At 44.6% G+C, this 25,280-nt stretch overlaps 1 protein-coding gene across 1 annotated transcript in view; it reads right to left on the reverse strand.

The window, feature by feature from the left end:
* The window catches only part of fbrsl1 (fibrosin-like 1), a 287,043-nt gene that overhangs the window by 9,988 nt on the left and 251,775 nt on the right, over positions 1-25,280 (reverse strand). Inside the window, exons 8-10 of the mRNA XM_053420416.1 lie at positions 6,079-6,550; positions 4,952-5,211; positions 2,970-3,220 (exon numbers count right to left, since the gene is read on the reverse strand). Of these exons, the coding sequence (XP_053276391.1) occupies positions 2,970-3,220; positions 4,952-5,211; positions 6,079-6,550 (983 nt within the window). The remainder of the gene's footprint in view (positions 1-2,969; positions 3,221-4,951; positions 5,212-6,078; positions 6,551-25,280) is intronic.

Consider the following 25,280-nt stretch of genomic DNA (forward strand, 5'->3'; position numbering starts at 1 on the left):
TTGCCTTTGACGGCAACGATTTTTATGAAACTACAAATCCCCCATAGTATACCAGGGAAGGGAGTACATGGAGACATATAGCGTGAATTGGGTGTTAGAAAACCAGACTTCTAAAGCTTATTTTGTCAGGAAAACAGGCCAATTCACTGAGCATAAAGTCATGGAAATAATATATGGAACCTCTTGTGTGAACAGTCCGTCTTTTTAAGACTGAAACCAAATCAACTAGATGTAATTTGCAGTGGTTAGGGGCTAATTCAGGACAGATCAGCATGAAACTGATATAACTTGAAAACGCTGAACTGATGTGAGGAAAACCGATCCTGTGGTGGGCCTTATGCCTACCAGAATAATCTTAATTAGAATTTGCCAGATAAAAAGCAGCGTTGTTTGATGAAAGAAAGGTTTATGATCATATGGGAATATAGTCAGTAAGCTGAGAAGCCGAGGAGGGAGAGGCAGAACGGAGAATGTTTCTCTGTGTATGAATAGGAGCCTTGTAAGTCTGTTCACTGGTTCTCTATTTTAAAACAGGCTAATTACAAGTGACAGTAACTTATTCCTATTCCGCAAATTCGCAAACCATTTGCAGGTACTTTTTGCGAGTGTTTTCACAAAGCTCTCTTGGCAGGCGCAGACGTTTTTTGGGGTTTACATAAAACAAGAAAATGAGTGGGTATGAATCAGAGTTTGTGTGTGGAGCGTGTGCTTCGACACGGGTGGCTGAAGGGGGAGCCGGTGGAGGGTTGGCCAAAGCTGCTGGTGGGGAGGCTGGGTTTTTGGGTCAGGGGCCCTTTTAGTGAACCTGGGCCATTCAACTTTGCACACAGAGCGGCAGCGATGGTGTTGACGGCCCTGTTTGTGGCCGATAATGGGCCCAAATCAAAGACAGACAACCTATTGAGAGGAAGCGGCGATCCAGCTTCCGAGCTCATTAAACGGCTCCTCTGCATTTCTGAAGGCGCGGCTTGTTTAATGTCCGACACTGGGAGAGGGATTTTGGCTGCTTTACGGCCTTGTAAAAAAACAAACGGAGAAAAAAATAAAACTCTTGCCCTTATAATTTATGGTGCCTGTCACGGTTTTATGGAAAACAGCTTTGGCTAATTAAAGATGAATATTTCATCTTATAACAATTAAGAATATTCCTGGTCCAAAGACCAGGCAGGGGCAAGGGGGCGGGGTACCAAAGACAGTCAATGCTGCCATTTGGCAAGCCAGCTGCTTGAGGGCGTTAAACAATAAACAAATATAGAGGTCTCATAATTTCATTAATTACAGCCATTAGCCAAAGGCTGTTATAGAGTTGAAATGACACGGGGCATCTAGAGAGCAGGGGAAAATAAAAGAGAGAGAGAGAGACAGAGAGAGAGAGAGAACTCATGTCGTTTTTTTAAGACAAAACAGTAAGTCAACCACAACATCATCATGACCAGTGCTCTATGAGCTCAGCACAGAGGAGAAGAAAAACAGCATCGTAACAGATGAGATGAAGGGAGGGGAGAAGGCACAAGTTAAGTATTAACACAGCTTCAATTAAAAGGAACAAAAAATAGTAGAGGACGTAAATAAGAGCAGAATTCGATTGCATCACCACAACAACAGAGGAGTGAGTGGGGGTTACGTACATGATGAGCTACATAATGCCAGCATTAGCAAGATGAGGGCAAATCGCCTTTTATCTTCAAAGAGAAGGACTGTGAACTGTGTATAAATCTGACAATGTCAGGGACTGACTGCTGACCAGATAACGACATGTGTGTCGGCTAAAGGACCGCTCTAAATGGTCTCTACACTTATCTGAGACTGTGCCATAAATACCAGAGCTTTGATTTCAGATGTACAGGATGGGGATAATCTTGGGAGCAGGGGCCTTAATGGGAACACAGGCTCTCGATCGGAGGTCATGACATGATGGATTAGATCTATTAGACTAATGCCAAAAAGCTACAAATGGGGCCCCCGTCTGAATAGACTGTCAGCGATTGCTGTGCATTTAAAATAATGATGGATGAATAGTTATAACCTTTTTTCTTCTGAACTAATCCCCCCCCCCCCCCGACTTAATGGCAGTCAAAGCACGGAAGCAATTAGAAACATTATGAAAACAGTACTGCAGTGATGTCATCCCCCACTCATCTGCCACAAAGTTATTTGACTGGCTTTGAATTTGTCATTGGCAAGTATGGTTGCTGTTGAGCCGCGTGCACACACATACGCAAATATACAAGTCTACAGAAACGCACACGCACATCTGTTTGAGGCTGCCTTTGTTAACGGGCAAATGAAAACAGTCAGAACCATTTAAAACACATCCATCTGCAAACAATTGAGAAGCCTGCCTTCAGGCAATTCCCCTTTTTTTTATCCTCAGCAAACACTGAGCAGCAAAATCTGTGTCAAAGTTAAGAAGAAGAGGAATCATTTCAATGAAATTTGGTAACGTGTGATGGTTTGGCACACATGCCATGAGTCAGACAAGGGCCTCTGTGGAAAGTGAAGCATATGCTGGATGTACAGTCTCATATGCAATTCCTCTGTGGATGAAGCAGTTGCAGATCATGGAAATAAATGTGTACTTGTTCAGGTTCAGATTAAGCAACCTGAGCAGCAACTAGCATGTTTCTGGAAATAGTGCCTGTGTGTGTGTGTTAGTATGTGCGTGTGTAATGTCAGGTGACAGTCGGTGGGTCGTATCTGCCTAGCATTTGTCCTCGTCTCAATTGTCCCAGTTGAAAAGATGTGATGCTCTCAGACTCTCAGGCAGCAGGACAATATGTAGCAAAATTCAACTGAATCAGTGTTACATTCTTGAAGGGAGGGGTTCCTACAGCTACTGGACATACTTGGTGAATTTGGGGTAAAGCAAAAAAAGGGAGGTATTGATTGAAGAGGAGATTTGAAGGGGTGACAGCTGGGCAGGTTGGTGGTAAGTTACGGGAGCTTTCTTGTTTTTTACTTATCCTCACATTTCTGGCTTGGTTACGCACCATGGGGGGTGCGGTGGGCGATGTGACAATGGCGGCCGGGGGCAGACTGGCGGGAAAGGGCGTGAAGGTGTGCTGGTGGGTGTGTTGGTGCTGGTGCATGTGCTGGTGTTGGTGAAACTCGTTCCTCACACGCGACACGGGGGCCAGCGGTGAGGCGGGCGGCCCCCGGCCCCGCTCTGAACTCTGAACCAGGAAGCGGTTGTTCAACTCTTGCCTCAGGAGGTCATGCTCTGCAAGAAAGGAGAGCGAGGAAAACCAAAAAAAAAAAAAAAAAAAAGAAAAAAAAAAGGGGGGTGGGGGAGGGAAGGACACAAGAAAGAAAAAAAGGCACGAGCGCCCAGTCAGTCTTCACAACAAGGGTAGAAGAGAAAGAAAATAGTCACCTGGCATTCTCTGTTTCTCCAGCTCATGCTGTGAGGGTTTTCTACGTGGGGACTCATTTGAGGTGGTAAGAGAGTTGCCTGTGACAATGTGCCAATCAGAATCCCCGAATGAGGCTGGCAATACATGATTGGTTGGTTGAATGATATCAACAGGCTGGTATCTAAAGACAAGAGAGAACCAAGAGTCATCCCAGCAGAAAACACACACACTCTTGCCCTCTATTAAGAAGTCAATGCACAACTGGCATATAGAAGACATTTTACTACACTCATCATTGCTGGAGACATGTGTTTCCTTCTACTGCTGCCTGAAATCACTGGTTTTGATGAACTAGTTGAGCATATTATCAAATTGCTTATAATCCCATATGATTGGCATGAGAAATTATAAATGGCTGTTCAGACTGCATCCGATTACTGACTAGTACAGAACACTTTAATACTGATGTCTATATGCTTGAGATGTCTCCAGCTGTGATGACAGTGCACACTGAACTTTTTCCTGTGATGCATCTAAGCCCTCATACTGTGACCTCATCACACTTGTAAAATTTCTACTACTGTTAAAAAAGTCTGATTTGTCATAGCCACACATATATGATGTTTAGCATGAAAGCATGGGACTATTTAAATCTGATAATTTTCATTCTCCTTTTTTAATTCTCTATCCTCTATTTTCGTGACTCTTCTAGCCCCTAAAGCAGCTTGGGGATGTATAATTGCAGTAAAAGGTAATACCATCAAATTATTTATGGAGTTTGTTTTGCTATCTGTAGCTGCTGCACTAAAGAGGCCACATTCCTAACAATAATGGCCAGAAAATGAAAGGAAAATCCTGACTTTATAGGAAAAAACTTTTTTACATCTAGCTTTAGCATATCCTGTTCCATAAACTTTTGGTTTTGAACTAGATGCAAAATTATAATTTACTAGTCAATATTTAGTGTTATAAAATAAATCTGATTAAACCTTGTCTGTTCCATGTCTAAAGTTAATCAATTACGGAGAAAATAAACCCACATAGGTTTAGTGATGACACGTATGCTTCATTAGAAATAAAAAACGTGTCTATTTATATATTGTACTGTGTGGAGTATAAACGATCAGTATTTTTAATAAAGGAACACTTACCAGATCAGCAAATCATAAATGAACAGTTAAACACCATATAACACATATCATCAGGTTAAATACTAGTTTTCCAGTAAGTTACTGTAGCATGTATACTTTACTAATATTTATTCTCAGACCTGTAATTCTAACATGAAAAGTTAGAAGAGCTGTGGAGTTAATTGGACACATTATGATATAAACTCTTACTCTTACTCTGCCTACGCTGAGTATGTATATATATACAGACTTCGATATATGTGTAAAGAAATGCTAAGAATGAGTACATTAAATTCTCCCACTGCAGAATTCCATTATTTTGTCCAAATGTGATATAGATATTTCAATTAAATAAATATCCAGCATTGAAATTGAAAGCAGTGTTGTTTTTTAAAGCTACCATTTGCCAAAGCAGTCTGTGTCTGCACTGGCTAACTACCATCCAGCATGCGAGGTGCCCGGCTTTACCTGGGTAGGGGGTGCCGGCGGGGTGCCCAGGCACCACTAAACTGTTTGTCGGTAAGGTCGGTGGTGGAGGCAGTGTGGCTGGGGTTGCAAACATGGCCGGATGGCGATGGGCCGGGCTGCGTAGAGAGGAATAATGCGAGGTAGAGAGGTTGGCTATGGACAGAGGCAAGGCAGGGGCCGAGGACGGGAGTCCACTGAGGTGGTGGTGAGGGGAAGGGGGCAAGTGTTGTTTGGGAAGACCCACTGGACTGCTCCTGTGGCTGAAAGAAACAAACACACACACAAAACACAGTTCTGTGTTAAAGAGATTGAATACCTACTATTTGATTCAGTTGGAATGCAGAAGTTTGATACATTTGATCAAAGTACAATTAACTGCAGCTTCCATGTGTTGTATACATGTGTTCACTTGCTTTGTTGCTAACTCAGTATAAGTCCAGCTGTATTGATGTTTGACCCTTTGCTTTGAAAACATGAGACTTATTTTACAATAAAGCTTCTTACACTGAACTAAAGAAAAAGAGGTGAGGGCAGAATCTGAGGGAATGAAATGAAACTGGAAGAGGCTGAATGTGTTGTATCTAGTGAAGTGTTGCTCAGTGAAATGCAGTGAATCTGACAGCTTCTTATTGCAAGTTTGTGAAGCGGAAAATCAATATCTGCTTGAAAACAGTCAATATTGTGTAGAATATAAACTCTACAGTATCGCGTCCCATCGGATTATATTATATAAATTTGGAAATTGTTGCAGTCGATTGCTGTCTCCACCAGACAGGCAGGGAGGCGTTGAAGTGTTTGTGGTGACAATGTAATACTCTGATCTGGTACATAAGGGGAAACACAGCTCGCTGATGAAAGTGAAGACGGCTCCCTGGATACTGAATATCTGCCTCCTTATTGTTAGTCAGCAGCTCTGAGGTCTCTGGTGGTCTTACACAGACATACCTCCGCTGGCCGACTGAGGTTCAAATGTTGCTGAATACACCAAAAACCTTTCATCAGTGAGATATAGTTATAGCATGAGAAAACTTGTTGAATTACACTGCTAATTCTTAGTGGTTAGACATTTCAAATCAAGCACAAGCGCCTTCTGACTTGTTCCCAAAAATGCCCCTGTAACAACATACCTGATATCGTGGAGACTGCTGTACTGTAGCGGGTGATGCAGCTGGTGGCTGATTACTGGCCGTGTGTGATGCTGTGGGGGCAGAAGAACACGTGGCTCCTGGTGCAGGTGAGGCTGGTGAGGGTGAGGGTGAGGGTGAAGGTGAGGGTGTGGGTGAAGGTGAGGGTGGGGATGGGGATGGGGATGGGGATGGGGTTGCGCCCTCAACAGGGGAGGGGTAGGGACAGGGGGCAGAGGCTGCTCCTTCTTGACGCTGAGAGGAGGGGGTGTGGGGAGGCGCGACCTGGGAGGTTCTGGAGGGGCCGCCGCTGCAGCGGGGGCCGGGATGCCCGTGGGCGCCGGCGCCGGGGTGGGGCTGGGCACGGGAGGCGCGAAAGGCACCTCACTGTTGCTTTGCTCCTGGCTGCGCTGGAGCCCGGATACTTTGGCTGGGCTACAAGTCTTGGACTCGGCAATCTCATTCGGTGGCACACCTGAGGAGAAAAGGAACAAGGCAATGTAAGAAGATAATCGGAAACAGTTGGACCATCTCAAATGTCAAGTCATTTCCTAGTTGGAGTCAAACATAATGGTTCTAATGCTGGTGCATGATCAAGCAAAACATGGCTCCCTTTCCCTCTTTATAATGTTGTCTCCACATCTTTTGCCCAAGGTTCCTCCTGCTTCCGTCTCTCTAGGTTCCATTAAGTGTTTAATCAGGTCATTTTCATGCTTGACTATAATCAGATGATCCAATTTCTTCTCGCGATCCAGTCAGTATGAATAAATCACAGCTAATTAAAGTTAAATGTCGGCCCCTATTCAGGGCTTTGCTGAGCACACAATCTGGCATGAAATAATTATGTTTCAATTCTGCTGTGAAGAGAGATCATGGCCTCTTATCTTGGCCTCTCTGCCACTGCGCATTTCTATCCCCCCTTCCTGATCTTTCAGGGGATTTGGGGAACCGCAGCAAAGCACTCTGAACTTGGCCACTTTGTCTCTACCATTCATCAGGGGGCTTTTCAGAAGACAAGAAGCTTTTATGATCACCGTTCCACCGAACAATGACTTTTCATACTTGCACTGATGCAATTTAATGACTGCAATTACATGCTGTTGTGGCAAGAAAATGAAAATGGCAGAAAAATGCAGCATCGCGACACCTTTCACATACAAAGAATCTCAGAGCACTTATGAATCTTAATGAAAAAGAAAAGATGCTCGATGATCTTCCACTTCTCTCGGAGTTAAAAGAAAAACAAAATGAGCCACAAAGAGATTCAGTGTGAGGAGATGGCAGTGCTACAACTACAATAGGGAAAACAGTGCTACAGCTTCTGAAGTATCAAAGCTGCTGGTGGTGGAATTCGTTTTAAGCACAGAGGCATCACACGAAAAAAAATCAGAGAAAGAAAATGTTCACACACGGATGGAGACAGATCGAGACAGAGGAAGAGAGAAGACAGGCTAAGATGCAGCAGTACTTCAGTCACAAGGCTTACTTGCGACGCAATTAAAAAAGCTCCATGGGCAATCTCAACGGTAACAAAAACTGAGAAGGGCTGGGAGCCGCTGTCAGGCCGGTGAGAACTCGATATGGAACCTACTAATGGAATATCCAGGCCCTATTAACAGCCTGCTTAATCTTTCAAGGATCCTAACACCCATAAAAAGACCAATAAAAAGGCTGGGCAGAGCTTTTATTTTTTTATTTGTTGAGCTCCCACTCACTTGCTCCCTGCGTTTTATGGGAGAACTGGGCCTGGCTAAGGTGTCACGATTTTCAAATGAATTCCGGGGTCTGGGTGTATATAGACCTCCAGATTTATAGGGGTCTGGTATTTGGATTAAACTGTCAGGCTCTCCTCCTGCAAGCGAAGGAAGAATGACGGCAAAGACGGAGAGACGGGCACAGACAGGCAAAGAGAGGCGAAGAAGCAAATATCCAGTCGAAATGTCGCCGCTGGGTGATGTTGCCGTGGCAACCTGTTCTCCCAGACACAATGTGAGGCGAGTATTATGGAATGAAGTCTCGCTACGACCACTATAAGATAGAGAGGGGCTTCTTATACTAATGCTGGGAAGCCAGGGCCACAGCGAGCGGCGGGTTATCTTAATGATGATTCTAATGGGCTCTAATGGAGGCAGGGAGGTATCATCTCCAACCAACCCCATCCCTCATTAAAATCCCTCACACACACACACGCACGCACACACGCACACACACGAGGAGCTGGACACCAAGTTGTCATTCTGGGCACATTACACAATCACAAACACACGCAAATATAGTCGTCATTATAGTTACATCGGAGCAAAAAAAAAAAAATCGAATAAAATTAGTTTTTGCTTACTCCAGCGTAATCAAATTTGCTGAAATAAGCAAATAGTATTGACCTCAATTATGTCTTTGCTTCATGTTTATGGCAACATGCTAGTATGCATATAGAGTTATTATTTGAAAGCTCCTTAAACTACACTTTCTTTAGCACAATGCAGCAAGTCAAGAGAAGTGAGAAAGTGATGAAAACACTCTCTATCGTACCTGCTCACTTCCGCAATTCATGCCGCAGCAGCCATTTTGAGAGCAAACGAAAATTTGGAGAGGAAACACACAGCGATAACAAGTTGACAGGAATGCCTCTCTGACACATGTCACCTCAGGGCTATATGTAGCAAATAAAATCACTTCTGTTTTTCAACAAACACCGTCCCTCTGCCGCAAAACCACACATAACTGTCAGCTGGAGTTACAAGCATTTCAACAAACTGACATATTTGGCATTGTTTTGTTCGTCACTTCCTTAGTGCACGTTGCCTGCAATCACACACTGAGGACAACAGTAGGGAAGCCACAGGCAGTCATGTGAAACAAATGCCATAGTGTCTGTACAAAAAAATTTGCTGTCCTAAAGCCTTGCCCCACAAACCTGAGCAGATGGTGTGAGTGAGTCAAGCAGGTTGGAGTGCAGCCCGGTGGTGGGGGGTGGCCCCCACCACACCCCAACCTCTCCCCGTTAGCTGGGTTAGTGCACCAGGGGGACAAGGACGTTCCCTGGGGGAGTGTTGGCAGGTCTGCTCACCAGATGACATCTCATCCCACTATTGATCTTTTTATAGTTGTTCCTGTGGCCCTGCTTACTCAGGGGAATTGGGCCTTGCCCCATGCGCACGTGCCTGGGTTTCGCAGCAATACAGGGTGGGGGATTGGAAAAGCTAAGAGAGGAGGGGCACGGGGACTGAGGTGGCAGACGAACAACAGGCCGCTGGGATTGACTGGTGATGACTGATGTGTCCAGCTGGGGAATCTGGGGTGAACGGAGTGTCACTACACAGCTGTTCCTGCCTCTGATATCCTTCACTTGTGACCCTGTTTGTCTCTGCGGAACATCTGGAGAGCTGGCTCAGATCTGGTACTCTGTGGCCCTTATGCAGCCAGATGGCCCAGCTTGCAATGGCTTGGACCCAGTCTGGAATGGCTTGGCCCTGAACTGGACAATGATGGGCTAATTGTCATCACCCAGGGGACTCAAGCAAAGGGTAAAATGGCTCCTTGCAGTACCAGGATATTGCTCTAAAGCATGGTCTGACGACTCATGTCATATCAGATACAGATCCCGCGAAATACAGCACTGTACAATTTCACTTTTACGTTCTTTGAGATCAATACTGTAGCCTGTAAAAAGCATTCAAGCTGAATCTGTGTTTCTTTAACCGCTCCATTTTAACACGCACATGGCTACATGCAAATAGTCCCAAAAACCACATGAATGAGACGAGAGCCCAAGAGAATACTCTCATCTGGCCTCAAACAAAACCAAAATGTGAACATACGCTGTGCATGCAAACCAGCATGTGACATAAATTAGTTGCTCAATGCCAAACCTGATGCCAGTATATACAACTGCCAGAGAAACAGAACATGTATGCAAAAGGCTTTTTCAGATGAGATACGAGGGTATGTAAATTCTCTCGGTGACAAGGGCGGGGGGGGGGGGGGGGGGGGGGTTGGATGCTGCGAGAAGCTTAAGGCCACTGGATGATCTCATTTACAAGGCAAACACTGCGGTTCACTCCCTTCATGGCTTTGCCAAAGCATAAACAGTCAAGGCACTGATAAAATAAGGACATGGACAGATAGATATATAAATAAAGTGGCATATCTGCTGAAAGACGTTGGGAGGATGCAGAAGGTATCTGAGAATGCACGCTGCCTTGATCCGTCTCCTGCTGGCTCTGGTTGACAGAATATTCCGCTGCTCTTGACGGTTGAGCTCACAATGATTTGGTTTTTGTACCTCTCTAGACAAGCAATCTGCAAAGAGCCAAGGCTTACCTCACGAGTGAGTGACTGGAAGATGGCTATAACAGATACTAGCAGAAGGCAGGAAACCCCAGTCTTGCCAATCAACACTTCATTGCCGTGAGGTATTCAGTCATGAAGAAATAGAAGTTGCAGTGATTTCAACAAAACGATTTTGAACGTGCGGAAAACAAAAGGCTGAGCAGTGTTGAATGTCTGAGATAATAAAATCATAGTAGAAATTTGCAAATGCTTGCTTTCCCTCCCATGATTTAATCTGCCCCGAGCATCTCCAAACTGGTAACGAGGGGAGCCAAGGCGACGTTTTTGCCAATCACTCAGTGTTAATGGGGAAGTGGACGAGGAGAAAGCTGGCCGAGATAGCAGAGGAGTGGGGACAGCTGGCACGTTTCAATTATTTCTCTCTGTCTCTTCGCTGCAGCGGACAAAAGGAGTGGATGGCGGCAGAGCAGTGGGGAGCGGTGTTAAGCTGTCACACGTTTACAGTCAGAGCTCAGGCATAAATCGAGGAACCTAATGTTCATTTCAGAGAGCTGGCAGCTGAGCAGTGAGATGAGTCAGTTTTTCCTGTGCATATAAGACCCCAATTCAAACTCCAACCATATGGCGAAGGACACATATACTGTTCACCTCTCATGACACATTTGATGTGGATGGTAGGTGAATGTTGGGGAGCACATATCCAGGTCAGAAAGGACAGGGGTCTACATGTTGATCGTCCAAATGTTGGCTGTAATGTGCTGCAGAGAAACAAGAGGACTCCACACTCTGTTTTCTTTAAAAAATATATCAACTCTACTACAGATACGCCTGAGGTCCACACTACCCCAGAGTTATAGAGCTGCTAAACCAGAATAGTTTGGAAATGTTTGTAGCTTTGAAAACTCTGGCATGTTATTCTGGACGGGCAGAAGATAAGATGTTTGGAATCAATGAGACTCACAACCGCTTGATAATACCCTTCATCAGGATCCATCACATGATAGGAGCCTATACCAGTTGCTTGAATAAAACAACTTGTATGAGCCTCGGATACCAATGTATAACACTACATGGATAATCAATTACAAGAGATGCTGACCCTTTTGTGCCGTTAAATACTTTATTTCACAATGATACAACTGTTCACGTAGGAGACAAGCTGCCAAGACCAAAGGCTTACTGTGTCCACCAGCACGCACCAGCATGCCCAGTGTGAGTGGTCATGTGATATCGTTTTCAGGTGTGTTCCTATGGACTGGGATTAAAGCCGATATAAATAGTTTTGTCTGAAAACACTGTTTTTGAACCAAAATGTAGTAGAATGGATGAGGCCTCACGCTTCTCCCTTCTTCCCTAAATCTCTATCGGGTCCCATCCCCCTGTGGAGCTGCTTCAAGCAGATCTCATGTGCCCTGGGACAGCCATCAGTCCCAGATCCTTATGAACACAACCGGGTCGGCTAAGGTCAGTGCCACTGGGCCGTACAAAAAAAAAAGAGGAAGGGACATCTTGGAACTTTCAACAGAAAAGATCAAGTCTAATGGTTCCTCTGACACGGCCCACCCTGCCAGCCTGGAATTTGACCCCTTTCTCTGTCACTGACCCTGGCGACCCCTCTAACCCTGAGGCCACTGTGGACAGACAGCCAACAGGCAGAGAGAGAGGGAGGTGGAGTATGAACTTTGGGGATGGATTTTGTGCTGAAAGGCAGGAGAGCCTTCAGGAGTTATCTGTGCATTACTGCAAGCACTAGCCTTATCATTTCATTAATTAGCATGACACGCCCGCCTTATGGACTTGAACGCCGCAGTGGCAGCTGTCTCAATTGATTACGGCAGTGGACGTGTTGCTGCAATTAAGGAGGTGACTGGAGACAACGCCTGCCACTTCTAATAAAGGACTTAACTCCTGCTTCCCACATCACAGCACAGTGGTGAGTGGACAGTAGCAGCCTCCCTGTGTCTCCGATACCTTCAAGACCTTTTCAAAGTCTCTCCATGGGCTGCTGTGGAGCTCAGTGTGGGCTGTAGTTCTTGAGCAGCGAGTCAGCTTTACTTAAGCTCGCATAATGCCTGAACAGTATCACTTTGGTGCCCCACAGGAAACCATCCTCTTTTAGCCCACCAGCTGGCTGAGAATCCACGGAGAAGGGAAGGAAGGGAGGCAGCACCGAAAGAGAGATTGAGAAGGAATGAGATATAAAAGACACATAGGCAGGGAGCTTTTGCCAGGAAGCCTCAAGTCCAAGCAGAGATGGAGGGGGAGAGCGCTAAGCAATGTAAACAGAGGCACTGCTCTCCAGCTTCATTTCATGTATGAACATGCATGAAGCCCACATGTCTCTAAGTGGATATAATATTATCTTTCAGTGGCGCACTGATTACTCCTCAATGGAAGGGAAATGGCTGGGTGAAAATCTCTCAACAAATCCTAAGTGGCATGACAGTGGGCTGAAAGAGCCTGCATGTTTTTTTTTCCTCCTTCTCCATCTCCATTTTCACCCCCCCACTCTGAAAGCAAAGCAACAATTGGAAGCTGACAGCTCCTAACCGTTCACCATACCTCATTCTCTGTTTTGACATGTGCAGCCATTGCACTTTAGTGCCATGAAAGGGGAGGACAAACATCTTTGCAGACGTATCATATTTCCTCAAGTGTTTTGCAGAGACAGGGGTTTGTTGGCATGTGTATGGGTACCGGGTCAAGATGTAGTTTAAACCAAGACGTTGCTTGACCTGCTTCATGCAAATATAGCAGCCCTATTCATAATGTCATATAATACCTGCTGATAGCCAAGAATGCTAAGGCAGCTAGCTTTTCCAAGTGGTGGTATTCAAAAGCGGCAACAGCTCAAATCAAATATCCATTCATCAACACGCTTCCTAAGAGCTGGATCATCAATCAGCCACATTTCTTCTTCTTGTCATGTTTACACGTGGAAGCGTCCTGTTGGTACAGGCCAGAGCTGCTGATCCTCACCATGCCGATCAAAGCTCAGGGCTACTTCTCTTGTCATTCAAGAGTCTGTCAGTGTACCGTGTCTTACACTGTGCTTTACAGCACGCCACAGGAATTTCACTGCACAGGGCTGAGCAAATAGTAAACTCAAAACAATCACTGTTACCAACCCATTTGTAACCACAGCATTAGCAAACAGCCGCAGCGAAAACACTAAAGCCTTCCTCGTTTCCAACTTTCCAAACTCAAGCCAAAAAACGGTTCTGTATAATGTTTTGTTTAACAAAGATGACATCCCACAAATTGCAATTTCAATTGCACTCAAACCTCTGAGGCACAGCCCAAAATCCAAAGATATTCAATGTAGAAGGATATAAAACAAGGGAATTATTTAATTAGAGAAGCGACAATCAGTGGATGTTTGATGTTTTAACCTCCACCCAGGAATCCCCCCACCCCTTCTGTCCATTTTGTTTTTTTTGTCAGCAGGATTTGACGAAAACGACTGAACAGACTGAGGTTGAGACATGGACCAAGAAACAAGCCATTACATTTTGGCGTGGATCCGGACAATAGGCAAGATCAGGACATGTTTATACGTTTTTACATCATTTTCTTTATTAACATCATGAGGTGGTTTAAGATATTTTAACCAATCTCACGGGGAAAAGCTTTGAACAATGATTCCCCAAATTGAGAAGCCAAAGCATGTTTGGCATTATTGTTTGATAAAAGACCTAAATGATTGGCTGATTAACAATTACAATAGTGCTAAGTACCTCCTCCAAGTAGGTAATGTTTTCACCCTTATCCCTTTGTTGGTTGGTTTGGCAGGGCTGCACAGAAACTACTGAATGGATTTCCAAGAAACTTGGTGGAGGGATGGGACACGTGCCAAGACAGAAAATTGAAATTGAAATGGAAATTCAGACAAAGAGGTGGATCCAGGATTTTCTAAATAATTTTCCGTAACAATCCTAGATAGGGTATTTTGGGCAATTTTCACTGATTCCCAGAAAATAATTCATTGATCTTGATGAAAAAAATAAATCAATTTACTCAGTGACATTCTAGTTATATTCGTGATCATATCGATTATTCAGTTTATAATTGTATCAATATTCAGGAAAAATGCATACTGATTAGTAATATAGCTTAACCACTTCAACGGTTGTTATTTGACATTTTTTAAAGTCGATAGAGGATCTCAGAGAATCTTTAAAAGATCTACAGAGGATGTGAATTTTGCCTTAGAGAGAGGGTGGATGTGCAAGAGCAAGATCTTAGTGGACTATTTGTCTAAAGATAGATAGCACCCCAGTGTGCATTGAAGTGCTTTGGGTTAACGTTTCACATATCTGTAGGCCCCCGGGGAAACACACTGTCCAGTATAGAGCTACTGATGTAATCAATGCCTCTTCTATAGGAGGATCCTGCTGCTGAGCTGCTCCTGGGGTGCTGCTGGGTAATTAGGCTTACAGATGGAGACCCAGCAGCTGTCGAAGACTAGACTAGAGCTGCCATTTTCCCCTTCTAATGGCTACATGCCAAAAGAGCTGTGTTTTTTATGAACTACAAGCCTTCTTTTTGCACAGCGGTCGAGTTTGTGATATCTTAAAGTGGACTTGCACTAGTCTGAGGATTTTTTGGGGAGTAGTGCGATGAATTACATGTCAAGGCTGATGACACACTTAGAGGACTGAGGTGGAGATGTTTGAAATAGCTCTCACAAAGAGCTTAGTTAGACAAACAGACACAAAAGCCTCCTCAGAATCACTCCTCACCACCATGTTCTCTCCCAGCGCAGACAAAAAAGGGACAATTGGGGGGTGCATCAGGTTCGCAAACATTCAGTATCCTTCCTTGCACCCCATTCATCATTCGTGATTAGAGAGAGAACATGACACAGAAAGGGGGGATAAAGTGGCCCAGACTGGGGGAGAAATTGGGAGAGAGAGGTTAGTTAATAAGGGGAGAGAGAGCAGAGGGCAGGGAGTTGTGTCAGGTAAACTAATGGAGACAAGGCCTGGATTTTGACCTGTGGGGGGGGGCTGCTGCCAAACACACCACTGTCTGCTCCTCTAAGCCTTAGCCACATACATACACACACACACAAACACACCTACACACGGATGCAAGAGAATCTGGGTCTGGCCCCCTCAGGCCTTAGTGGACAAGGAACATAAAAACAGCCTGCACATTTTCAGCATTTCGCTATGGTGTTCCAAGTGTGGCAAGTGAAGGATTGATTTGTTTGGAGTGTGAAGGCGCCGTGTCAGTTTGGGGAAATGTGTGATTGTGAGTACGTCTGTGAGGAGAGGGGAGAGCGTGGTGAAACAAAATTGGACTCCGAAACGAGCCAAATTGCTTGCGAGATGAAACAGACTACACCGGGAAAAAGAAAACAACAAAACAACAACACAACACAAGGCCCCAGAAAAGTGTCAAGCAAGGCAGACTGGCACAAAAGCAACAAGAAAAAAAAGAAACAAAACAAAACTAACACCCATTTCTTTCTGCTCGACATATTTCAGACAGCAGATGACAAAAACAACACCGGAAGAGTTAGAGGAATCAAAATCAAATCGCCTAGTGTCTGGCTGTTTCATGAATCCATGTCGAAGCGAAGGCTCCACACAACATCATCAAACCCTGTAAATTCTCCTGAAAGCCTTCCGTCTCCCTTTAGCAGCCAATGCTTAGATTATTGTGTGCTGCTAAAAAGTAAGTGCTGGGAGTGTCACACTTGAGAGCGTGTTTTAAGCACCATAAAGCATCAAGACCCAGATGGCTCATCCTCCCTGAAAAACATGTCCACTCTGCCTAGGCCCCAGCAGCACCTGCTACCAGGATTAGGTCTGTGCTACGCCTGCCCGGCCGGCACACTAATACGGTGTGCGGCAGCTGATAAGAAGCCCTGGGCACTTCAGCGCTTGCCCCGCCCTTAACAGCTGATGAGTCAATACCTGTATCATAAGTGATAGCAGTGACTGTATATTGATCTTTTACAAAAAACCCAGGGAGCCATCATTTTGATGCAATTTGTAACTATTCAGCTTCAACACATGGGGTCTTTTTTATGGTCTGGTATATCAGTGATACATTTGTACTGAGATGGCTTGACCCAAAAATGTTACACTTTTGTATATTATTTATCATATTTAAAGATTTCACAAGCACTAAAACAATCAAATTGACCCTGTTGCGAGTATCAATGCTAATACAGTCAATAAAAGTATTATAATCAAAATACCCCAATGTAGGTTAATGTTTTTTTTTAAAAGACACCAGAGTAAAGAGGAGTGCTGCAATAAAAAGTGAATGTAACCAATAGAGCTATTATCAAGAGATCGGAAAAATATTTGAACAAACAACATCTGCAATACAATGTATCAGTCAGGTCCTGGACGATGTTGCTGCTGGAGCTCTGTACACACTCCTCCGTGGGTCATGTGGCTTTGGAGCAGCCTCCCTCGCTCCTTCCCAAAGCAAACAGCAGTGAAATCCCCGTCCTGCTGCTCACCCCTCCGCACAGCAGCACTAAATTAACAACCAGGGAGGTTGAAGCCCATGCTCTGGTGAATGGGGTATTACAGTCAGTCAGAGGCCATTAGGGGCCCCACCACGCAGGGCCCAGAGCAGGGAATTCACCAGTAGCCAAAAACAACAGCAAAACAGATGACCGCTTGAATATTGGAAGAGGCACAACTGTTAGTGTGCTTAAAAAAAACAAAAAAAAAACACACCCTAAAATGGCAAAATGCAGGCCCCTGTGTCTAAGCAAATTACTGCCTGTCCGTGAACAAACACTGGGACGATTAATGGCGCTCACCCCCGGTGAAATTCAGGACAAAACACAAGCCATTTTGCAGCAGTGCCTGTCAGGTTACTGCTTTCACCATGTGCTGAGTTCAGGGCTAATAGCTAGGCTCTATTGCAAACCTCTCCAAAACCCAGCCCTCTGTCAAACATACTGCACTAGTCCAAGCCTGCGGTAATGCTCCCAGACAGAGTGTCTCTGATAAGCCACTGATAGAAACATGAATGCTAATATGCTACCGCTGGAAAGATCTAGGCCTCAGAAATACTGAACAAACAGTGGAAGGCCACACATCTAGAAATACTTGGAAAATACTTTATGTAGTTGATTTGTCTGTTTGATTTGGGATCTTGGGATCTCCTGCATTCATCTCCCCACAATCCTCTCCGGCACATTCTTCTAATGCGTGGATTTCCTTGTCCATCAAGGAATCTTAGGCATTTTACATCTGCTCTGTTCCTGGCGATGGTTTTCCCATCTTTATAAGCCTGTGTGAATTGCTTCCCAAAATGTCCAACCCATTACAAGCATGTTTGCAGTATCCATCTAGGCTGACAACTGTCCCTTCGCCAGAGATTGTATTTTATCCAAGTGTCGTGTTTGGCCAAAATCGGCTACCATCTGGCTTTGTCAATGAGCGTTACAGCCTCATCTGCAAACAACATCGGCTCTGCACCGCTCAACACAGATGAGCTTAAAATGCACATGGAGGGAAACTGGGATCTTCAAACAAACACAGGGCGGGGGAAAAAAATCACTCTTGCTGGCAGGATGACTGGAGCTGGGAATAAAGGATTAAACAGAAGAAAACCTGCAAGTGATCAGAGGCGACACGCTTTACATTTCAGGCCTGACAGCAGACAGCAGATAAGACGTTGGTCATGTATTCTCACAAGTAAACAATGAAAATGCTTTCCACGCTGCAGCTGGCTGGGCCTTCGTTGGAGGAGGAGGAGGATTAAGATTAGACAGAAGATGTGATGAGAGCTGCTGCTGCTCTCTAGAGTTATCCTCTCTAAATTATTTTCTTTATCCCCTCTATAAGACAAAAATAAAGAAAGAAATAAAAAATAAGAAGCCTACATCCATTTTTTCACCACTGACGCTGGAGTCAAGTTCTCACATCAGGGGGTACCAGCTCATCTGCCAAAAAGTCTTCCCCTCATTGGGGAAGCTTCTTATTTCCTCACTCACTGGTGAAGAATGAGCTTCCTACACCCCGCCTAAAACACTGGTTTGGAGTCAACTAGACCACAATAACACTACGGCTGAGAGGGGCTGGGTTCGACATGCAGTGAGATTTCTATGCTTACAATAGTCATTCATTGAATTATCTTTTCTCTGCATACCTTGCAGCTTATCATATCAAACACTGCTTCAACCTTTTTATCTTGATAACATTAATTCAAGTTTCAACGCTGAGGGATGCCTTCTTACTGCAATGTGCATATGCAACTGAGAGCTGCACAAATAGAAATATGAGCTGAAGGTGCAAGTTTCACCTCTGAGCTAAAGTCACAGCAAAGATGCCAATGCTTTTTCTGTGGTATGGTGCACACTGCATCTGTTGGTGTGGGAGCTGAGGTGCAGTAGGTGAGGGTATCGTGTGCATTGAAAAGGCATCACTGAGCTGAAGTGACAGCACTGAAAGGCCCCAGTGGAGCACGGGTCTCTTTTGTGTATTGAGTTGCGTTCGGACAAAATTTAGGAAACGATATTCAGGTTAGGGTCCTGTACATTCAAGTCGGCTGAGCTATCTACTTGGTAAATTACACTGCACATACCTGTAATCGGGGAAAACATTGTGCTTGGGTTTGGTTTGGGGCCAAAGAAAGAATGCCTGTCATTTTAGGGTCAGACTTGAATCGTTTTCTCAAGAGCTTGGCGGGTTCAGCCAGGAACTTGCGACTCAAGCTGCACTCTACTCTGCTTGAACTCTGTAATGACGCTGGTGTCAATGTGCTGTAGAAAAGTACTTCCACAACAAAATAACTACATTACACCCTGCCTCTGTCGGATGCACCACCCCTCACCCTAACATGTTTGAGTTTTCTTTGTTGTTGTGAGCACATCTGAGCAGAAACAGCCCATGGATGACACAATACTGCAATTGTAAAGTGAAGATTTATAGGGAAAGTTCGGCGGACAAAATGCTGGTCATGCCCCAGACAACTTCACCTAAAACTCCCTCATGGCCTGTAGTGATTTTTGTAATTGCTCCCTCTCCGAAGCTAAAGCTAAATCCATATTCAGTCAATGAACACTGAGCCGCACAATGGAGCCTAATCGCACAGCCTTCAGTGTGACTCCCATTTTCTGTCACAATAGATGATCACCACCCATGGGCTTGCTGACACAGATGGCAGCCGCTGATAAGAGTGACTGACAGGTGTCAAGCGTTCTGACGTGTAATGGCAAACACAGACAGGAGGGAGAATCACATTGACTATCCAACACAGTTTCTATTTCAAGATTAAAGCTCAACCGGCGGTAACTCAATACTCCTAACAGTTAATATTTCATGCACACTGGGCCCTCTGCACTGAACAGACACTTTTCTAATGGACATAATAGTGCTGTAAAGGGGCCACAGAGTGCACAAGGGGATAACATGACATACCAGCAATGACTTTACAAGCTAGCTAATTGCTGTGCATAGAAAATCAGCTCCGTCTTTGAAAACAGGCAGCTTGTAAGAGCTGGTGCGGTTGGAAATCACTTCCTGAATCCAGAGGTGTAAAGTAACGAATTACATTTACTCACGTTACTGTAATTGAGTAGTTTTTTGTGTACTTTGTAATTTTTTGAGTAGCTTTTGAAATGGGTAATTTTACTTTTACTTAAGTAGATTTTGACTGAAGTATTGTACTGCGCTACATTGGAAATTACATCCGTTACTAAGTAAAAAAAAAAGTTCAAGGCGCAAGGCAATTCTCACTGCAGTGGTAGATGCTGCATATAGTGGATGACGTTCCCTCACGTGCACGTTCAACATATGAAAACTGATCATAAAGTTCACTGTTCGCGAAAAATATGCGCGACATGGAGAACACTGCACAGGGAGCCACTGCAGAGCGGCTGCAGAGCCGCGAGTTGCCGACCCCTGGCTACGGCGAAAGAGCGATTTGTTTACTGCTCCGCCGTTAAAGAGATGCGGACGTCAAAACATTAGTTCAGCTAGAATATTACTTCCGCCCCGCATTTCCCCCTCCCGGTCGCGCGCACCACCTGTGCCTCCGTGCTCCGTGTTATGCCTAGATGAGGCGCACCACACAGTTTGAGAATCACTGCGCTACACAGGGCCGGCCCTAGCACATTTGGCGCTCTATGCAAGCTTCACTCCTGGCGGCGGCGATCGTAACAACATAGAGCAAGCATTCGATTTAGACAGCGTCTCTCCTCAGGAGAAGGAAAACAGGAAACCGTAACGTTTTAGCTAGACCTCAGATAATATAAACGTGTTCACCGTTCAAATTCAATATTTGTCATTAAGTTTCGTTCAGTTCAACGTTCTCATAAAAATGAACGTGTTCAATGAAAGCGTTCTTTTGAACTCGTTCATGCACAACACTGCCTGAAACTCAATACTGGCCTACCTGTGCTGGATGCTGTTCACTGCAAAGAGCCCGGATGAGCTGTACTCACTTTGAAAATCAGCTGCTGCTCAAACTCAACAAGAAGTTTGTAGACTAGTGGTCTAAAGATGGACCAAAGTTTAACCAAAAGTTTAAATATACAGTGGGACAGCAGCATTTTAACTTTTTATTTTAGCTGTCATGTGGTTCATGTCTTGACATCTCCTCCCAAAAGTTCTTAAATGTTGTGTTGACATGTTAAATGTTTAATGTTTCACATGTTAAATGTTTAATGTTTGACATGTTTAATGTCATTGCACTTATATTTGTAAAGATTCTCCTTTAATTAAAAATTACTGTTTTTGGATTGGATTTATGACCCCTTGTCCTTTTTTGCACTGTATAGGAGCGGCCCCCATCAAGTTGTTGGAAGTAACTAAGTAACTTTTACTTAAAGTACATTTTAGATTAACTACTTTTTACTTTTACTTGAGTAGATTTTTAGATGGGTACTTTTACTTGTACTTGAGTAAAATTTCATCAAAGTAAAGGTACTTTTACAATATTTCAGTACTTTTTACACCTCTGCCTGAATCCTACAAAACCAAACAATTCCCTCTGTCAGCTTTTTAAGGTGCCAGCCCATAGAGGGGTTGTGGGTAACGTGGCTTGGTCTCTTTGACTGTCTGCCACTCTACATAAATAGTACATGACGCTGTAATCGTAATTTAAAACGCTATAAATATTGAAGAAGAATTAAAATAATTTATGGAACACTGCAGTGTAACTGGATGTGTGTGTGTGTGTGTGTGTGTGTGTGTATAGGAGTGTTTTGTCTCCTTTCAGTCCTCTCTCGCAGCGTATCGTGAAACGATGGGCAGCAGCGGTGCAGGCTGGGAATTCTGTAATTGCTTTTTCTGTCCCTGAAGCAGGCCTTCCTGCTTTAAATCAGAAAAAGGCAATCTCTGTCAGTGATGGCTCAATTAATAATTAAACACATGTCTTATCTCCGCTGAGCTCCCCCTATTTATTTTCATCTCTTGGACAGGGATGGCTGCACAAACAGCATTAGCACTATCAATAAAGGGAGCATTAATATCAGCCCTTGCTCCAAAAACAAATCACCCAGCTGCCCCAAGTCTGTGAACAGTTATAACCCCAAGATTAATAAAGAAACAAGCCTTTTTCTTTGGTTTCCTCCAAAGAGTATTTCCTCTTCCTGAACCCAGAGTGATAACTAAACCATCTGCCGCCCGTGTTCTGCTAAGAGTTTGTACCTTTTTAATATTTAAATCAAATTGGGAAAACAGATGTACAAGGGTTCATGCTCAGTAACAAGTTAGCTGGTGTGAGCAGGATGATATCTTTTATGCATCCAAAACTAACCTCCAGCTCCCTTTTGTACACAGTGTGCCACAGTGAATATTTGAACCTCAAAAGAGCAGAGCTTTGACCATAAGTGCTGTGTCAATACACTAACACTGGTCTTCTTGATCAAGAAAGCATTTCCTGAAACCTGCCTGGACTTTGTCAAATAAATCACTGTGGGAGCTGGAGGTGAGATTCACCAGGCTTAGATTCCACAGCAGTGATGGCTGATTCCAGCGCTCACTAATCTGGCTGTGTGAAGCCTCAGCAGGTCCTTTGTTTTCCCAGTAACATATCTGCCCTCCAGTCATACTATAGCCGGGCCAGCCAGCCAGCCGCACTCTCCATCAACCTCCACTCTATCCGATTCAACGGCGGTGAAAAGCTGATTAGTTGGTCAGGGGGTCAACCTCCATTCATTATTTAATGGGTGAGAGGCTGCAAACAGTCAGGCGGGCTGCCGAGGTTAGTGATACATTACACTGACCTGGCCAGAAGAGAGATGCTTGGCCGAATACAAACATGCTTTCTCATCTACTTCACTATGCCTGAGCTGCCCTCAATCCCCCCTTGCCCCTGACCTTGCCGCTCCCTCTCCAATCACCATCCGTGCTCCCTTCTTTGGCATTCAGAATCCAGCAGGTGAGACTGTGTGTGTTTCATTTTGCTGTAAGCCTGCACTGCAGGAGGAGGCATGCGGCTATGGCTGCCCCAGGTAACGGAAGAGGAGGAGGTGGAGGAGGCCAGAGCTCTTTTATTGACACATAGCAAACAGCAGTGGCGGAACAAAGGCCACTCAGCACCTATTGAGAGAGCGGGCCTGCAGACAGGGTGGTTGATTAGTGATTCGACACGGGGACCCTGGACTGTGTAGCACATAATGAGAGCTTAGGAAGCGAGCCATGAGCCGATGGGGGGAATGAGGTACGGTGGAAGAGGGATGGAATAGGGGAGAGGCGTGGTTCAACCATAAGGAATTGATTTCCCACAATGGCGGAGATGGATACATAAGTAAAAGAGAACCCATAGAAGAAGAAAAAAACGCAAGGATATGGCCAGATCCTAAATCCTTAAGCTACAGCATCGGTAATGTGTTTATATATAAACAGTTAGAGGATAAGCCCTAAATCCACTGCCAAGCTAAATGGTTTATGCATCTTTTTTGTTTGTTTACTTCTATGTCAATTAAGCAAATTGGTCCAACATCCCTGACGAGCAAGGGATCTAAAGTGAGTGGCTTTTGCATTCATGTCCAAAAGCTTCTATCTCCCCGAACACCACAGTAACCCTGTCTTCACCTTTCATGTGGCCTCAGAGAGATGTTAGCAGAGTTAGACGTGCACAATGGGCGTTGTGTGCGCGCGTGTGTTTTTCTCCTCTTCGTCTGCACGCTCTCTCCTTCCTTTGTTCCACTGGTCTAATCCAGTATGTGTGGGCCGGTAAGTTTAATGGAAACAATTTATTAAGTCCGGCTTAAAATGCCATCTGCAGCTAAGCCTCCCAAAGCCGCTAAGCTCCTGGTTTCGCCCCGGAGCTTGCTGTGTTCACGCTTACTGTAATGCTCTGTTTAAAATGAGCACAACGGGTCAAAATTAATCAGGATTACAAGGGCACAAATCCACTTCAGAAATGGGTTTTCTACCAATCTTTCTCCTGCTATCCTAAGATGCCCCAGGTTGGCTTGTAGGCAAACCGCATGGGTTTACTCTCATCCCACGGCAGGTAGCATATAGCACAGAGCCGCAGAGCAGAGCACCAGGGTGCCTTGTTGTATATAAAGCATTTACCTATTGCTCTAAAACCCACATGTACAACATTCAACACAGCCGCTGCAGATTCCAAAGTGCTCCTCTGAAATATTTCTAACCGCTGGCAGCTAAGTGATAGCTCCCCACCACATCCATAGGCGCAGCATTGTGAAATGTCATAAGAAGGCCCACGAACCAAGTGTTTATCTGAGCCCCGTGGAGGTGCCCTGTACTTGCTCAGCAGCTACATTTAGCTTCTCATTCGCCTTCAAGCAAGTGACAACAGCAAACTCTGACCTGCAATTCAATAAGAGTAACCCTGAGTGGAGCGCGAGTCTTCACAGCCGCTTTTACTTAAACATGCCATCCTCCAGGAAATCAATAATTGCAGGAGGCTTAAGACAGGAAATAAACAAAAACCAATAACTGTTAGATAATGCTCGCCCTTTGCTGCACCTTCCTACCTTATAACCACCAACACAGGCAGACATTCAGCAGAACTTGTGCAAGCTTTTGGGAAACAACATCCAAAGACGATTGCACAGTGTGCGCCATGTTATCACAGATACTATTAGCTCGGGCTATTATCAGTGCTGTTAGCTTGAATCTATAACAGGTTGTCAACAGACCAATGCAGAGATGATGAAAAGTAAACACGAGAGAAAGACGGCAAGGGTGTCTGGGTTTTGCCCAAAACCATGTTGTATGTGTATAATTACAGCACTCTGCCTTCACTGATTACCATGTTGGTCTTTCTTCTCCTCTATTAACCCTGAACCGTTTCATTAACATGACAGACTGCGGGCCCGTGTGCAATTTGGATGTAACCTCAACTGTTTGTACAAAAATAAGGTTCAGAGCGCCACGTTGAAAAGAAAGGGAGAGGTAAGAGAAAATAAAACAACACTGACGATCTGGAGAAATGTGCAAGCCAAACATCATAGCATTGTATATTTATGTGTGCCATAATGTGTGTGTGTGTGTGTGTGTGTATGTGTGTGTGTTTGTGCGCATATGTGTGTGCATCTGTCTGGATGTCTCCCAGCCAACAGCTCGACAGGCCTGGTGATCAGAGGAAAGCGGGCTTTTCATTGATCCCAAAGGACCGCGAGCGAGACCGGTAATGGGACACATACGCTGCATTCTAAACCAGAGGAAAACAGCCTGTGGGCTGCTCTGTATTACACACACACATTATGTACACACAGAAAAACCAGTCTAGGCCAAAAACAAACACTGTCCTGAATCCATTACAGCTCAAAACAACAACATTGGAATAGGAGATGGGAGCTGGATGTTGGGATCTCTGCAATTGTAGCGTGATAACTTCTTTCTTCACGTCCCCAAATCACTTCATCCAACTGCTGAGTTCTTTGCTGCTATGCCCTTTCTAACCTCTTATTCTAATCTGGTACCCTTCTTCTACATTACCCAAACAGGATCTGC

The sequence above is a fragment of the Pleuronectes platessa genome, chromosome 4 (genome assembly GCF_947347685.1).
Source record: "Pleuronectes platessa chromosome 4, fPlePla1.1, whole genome shotgun sequence".
Lineage (NCBI taxonomy): Eukaryota > Metazoa > Chordata > Actinopteri > Pleuronectiformes > Pleuronectidae > Pleuronectes > Pleuronectes platessa.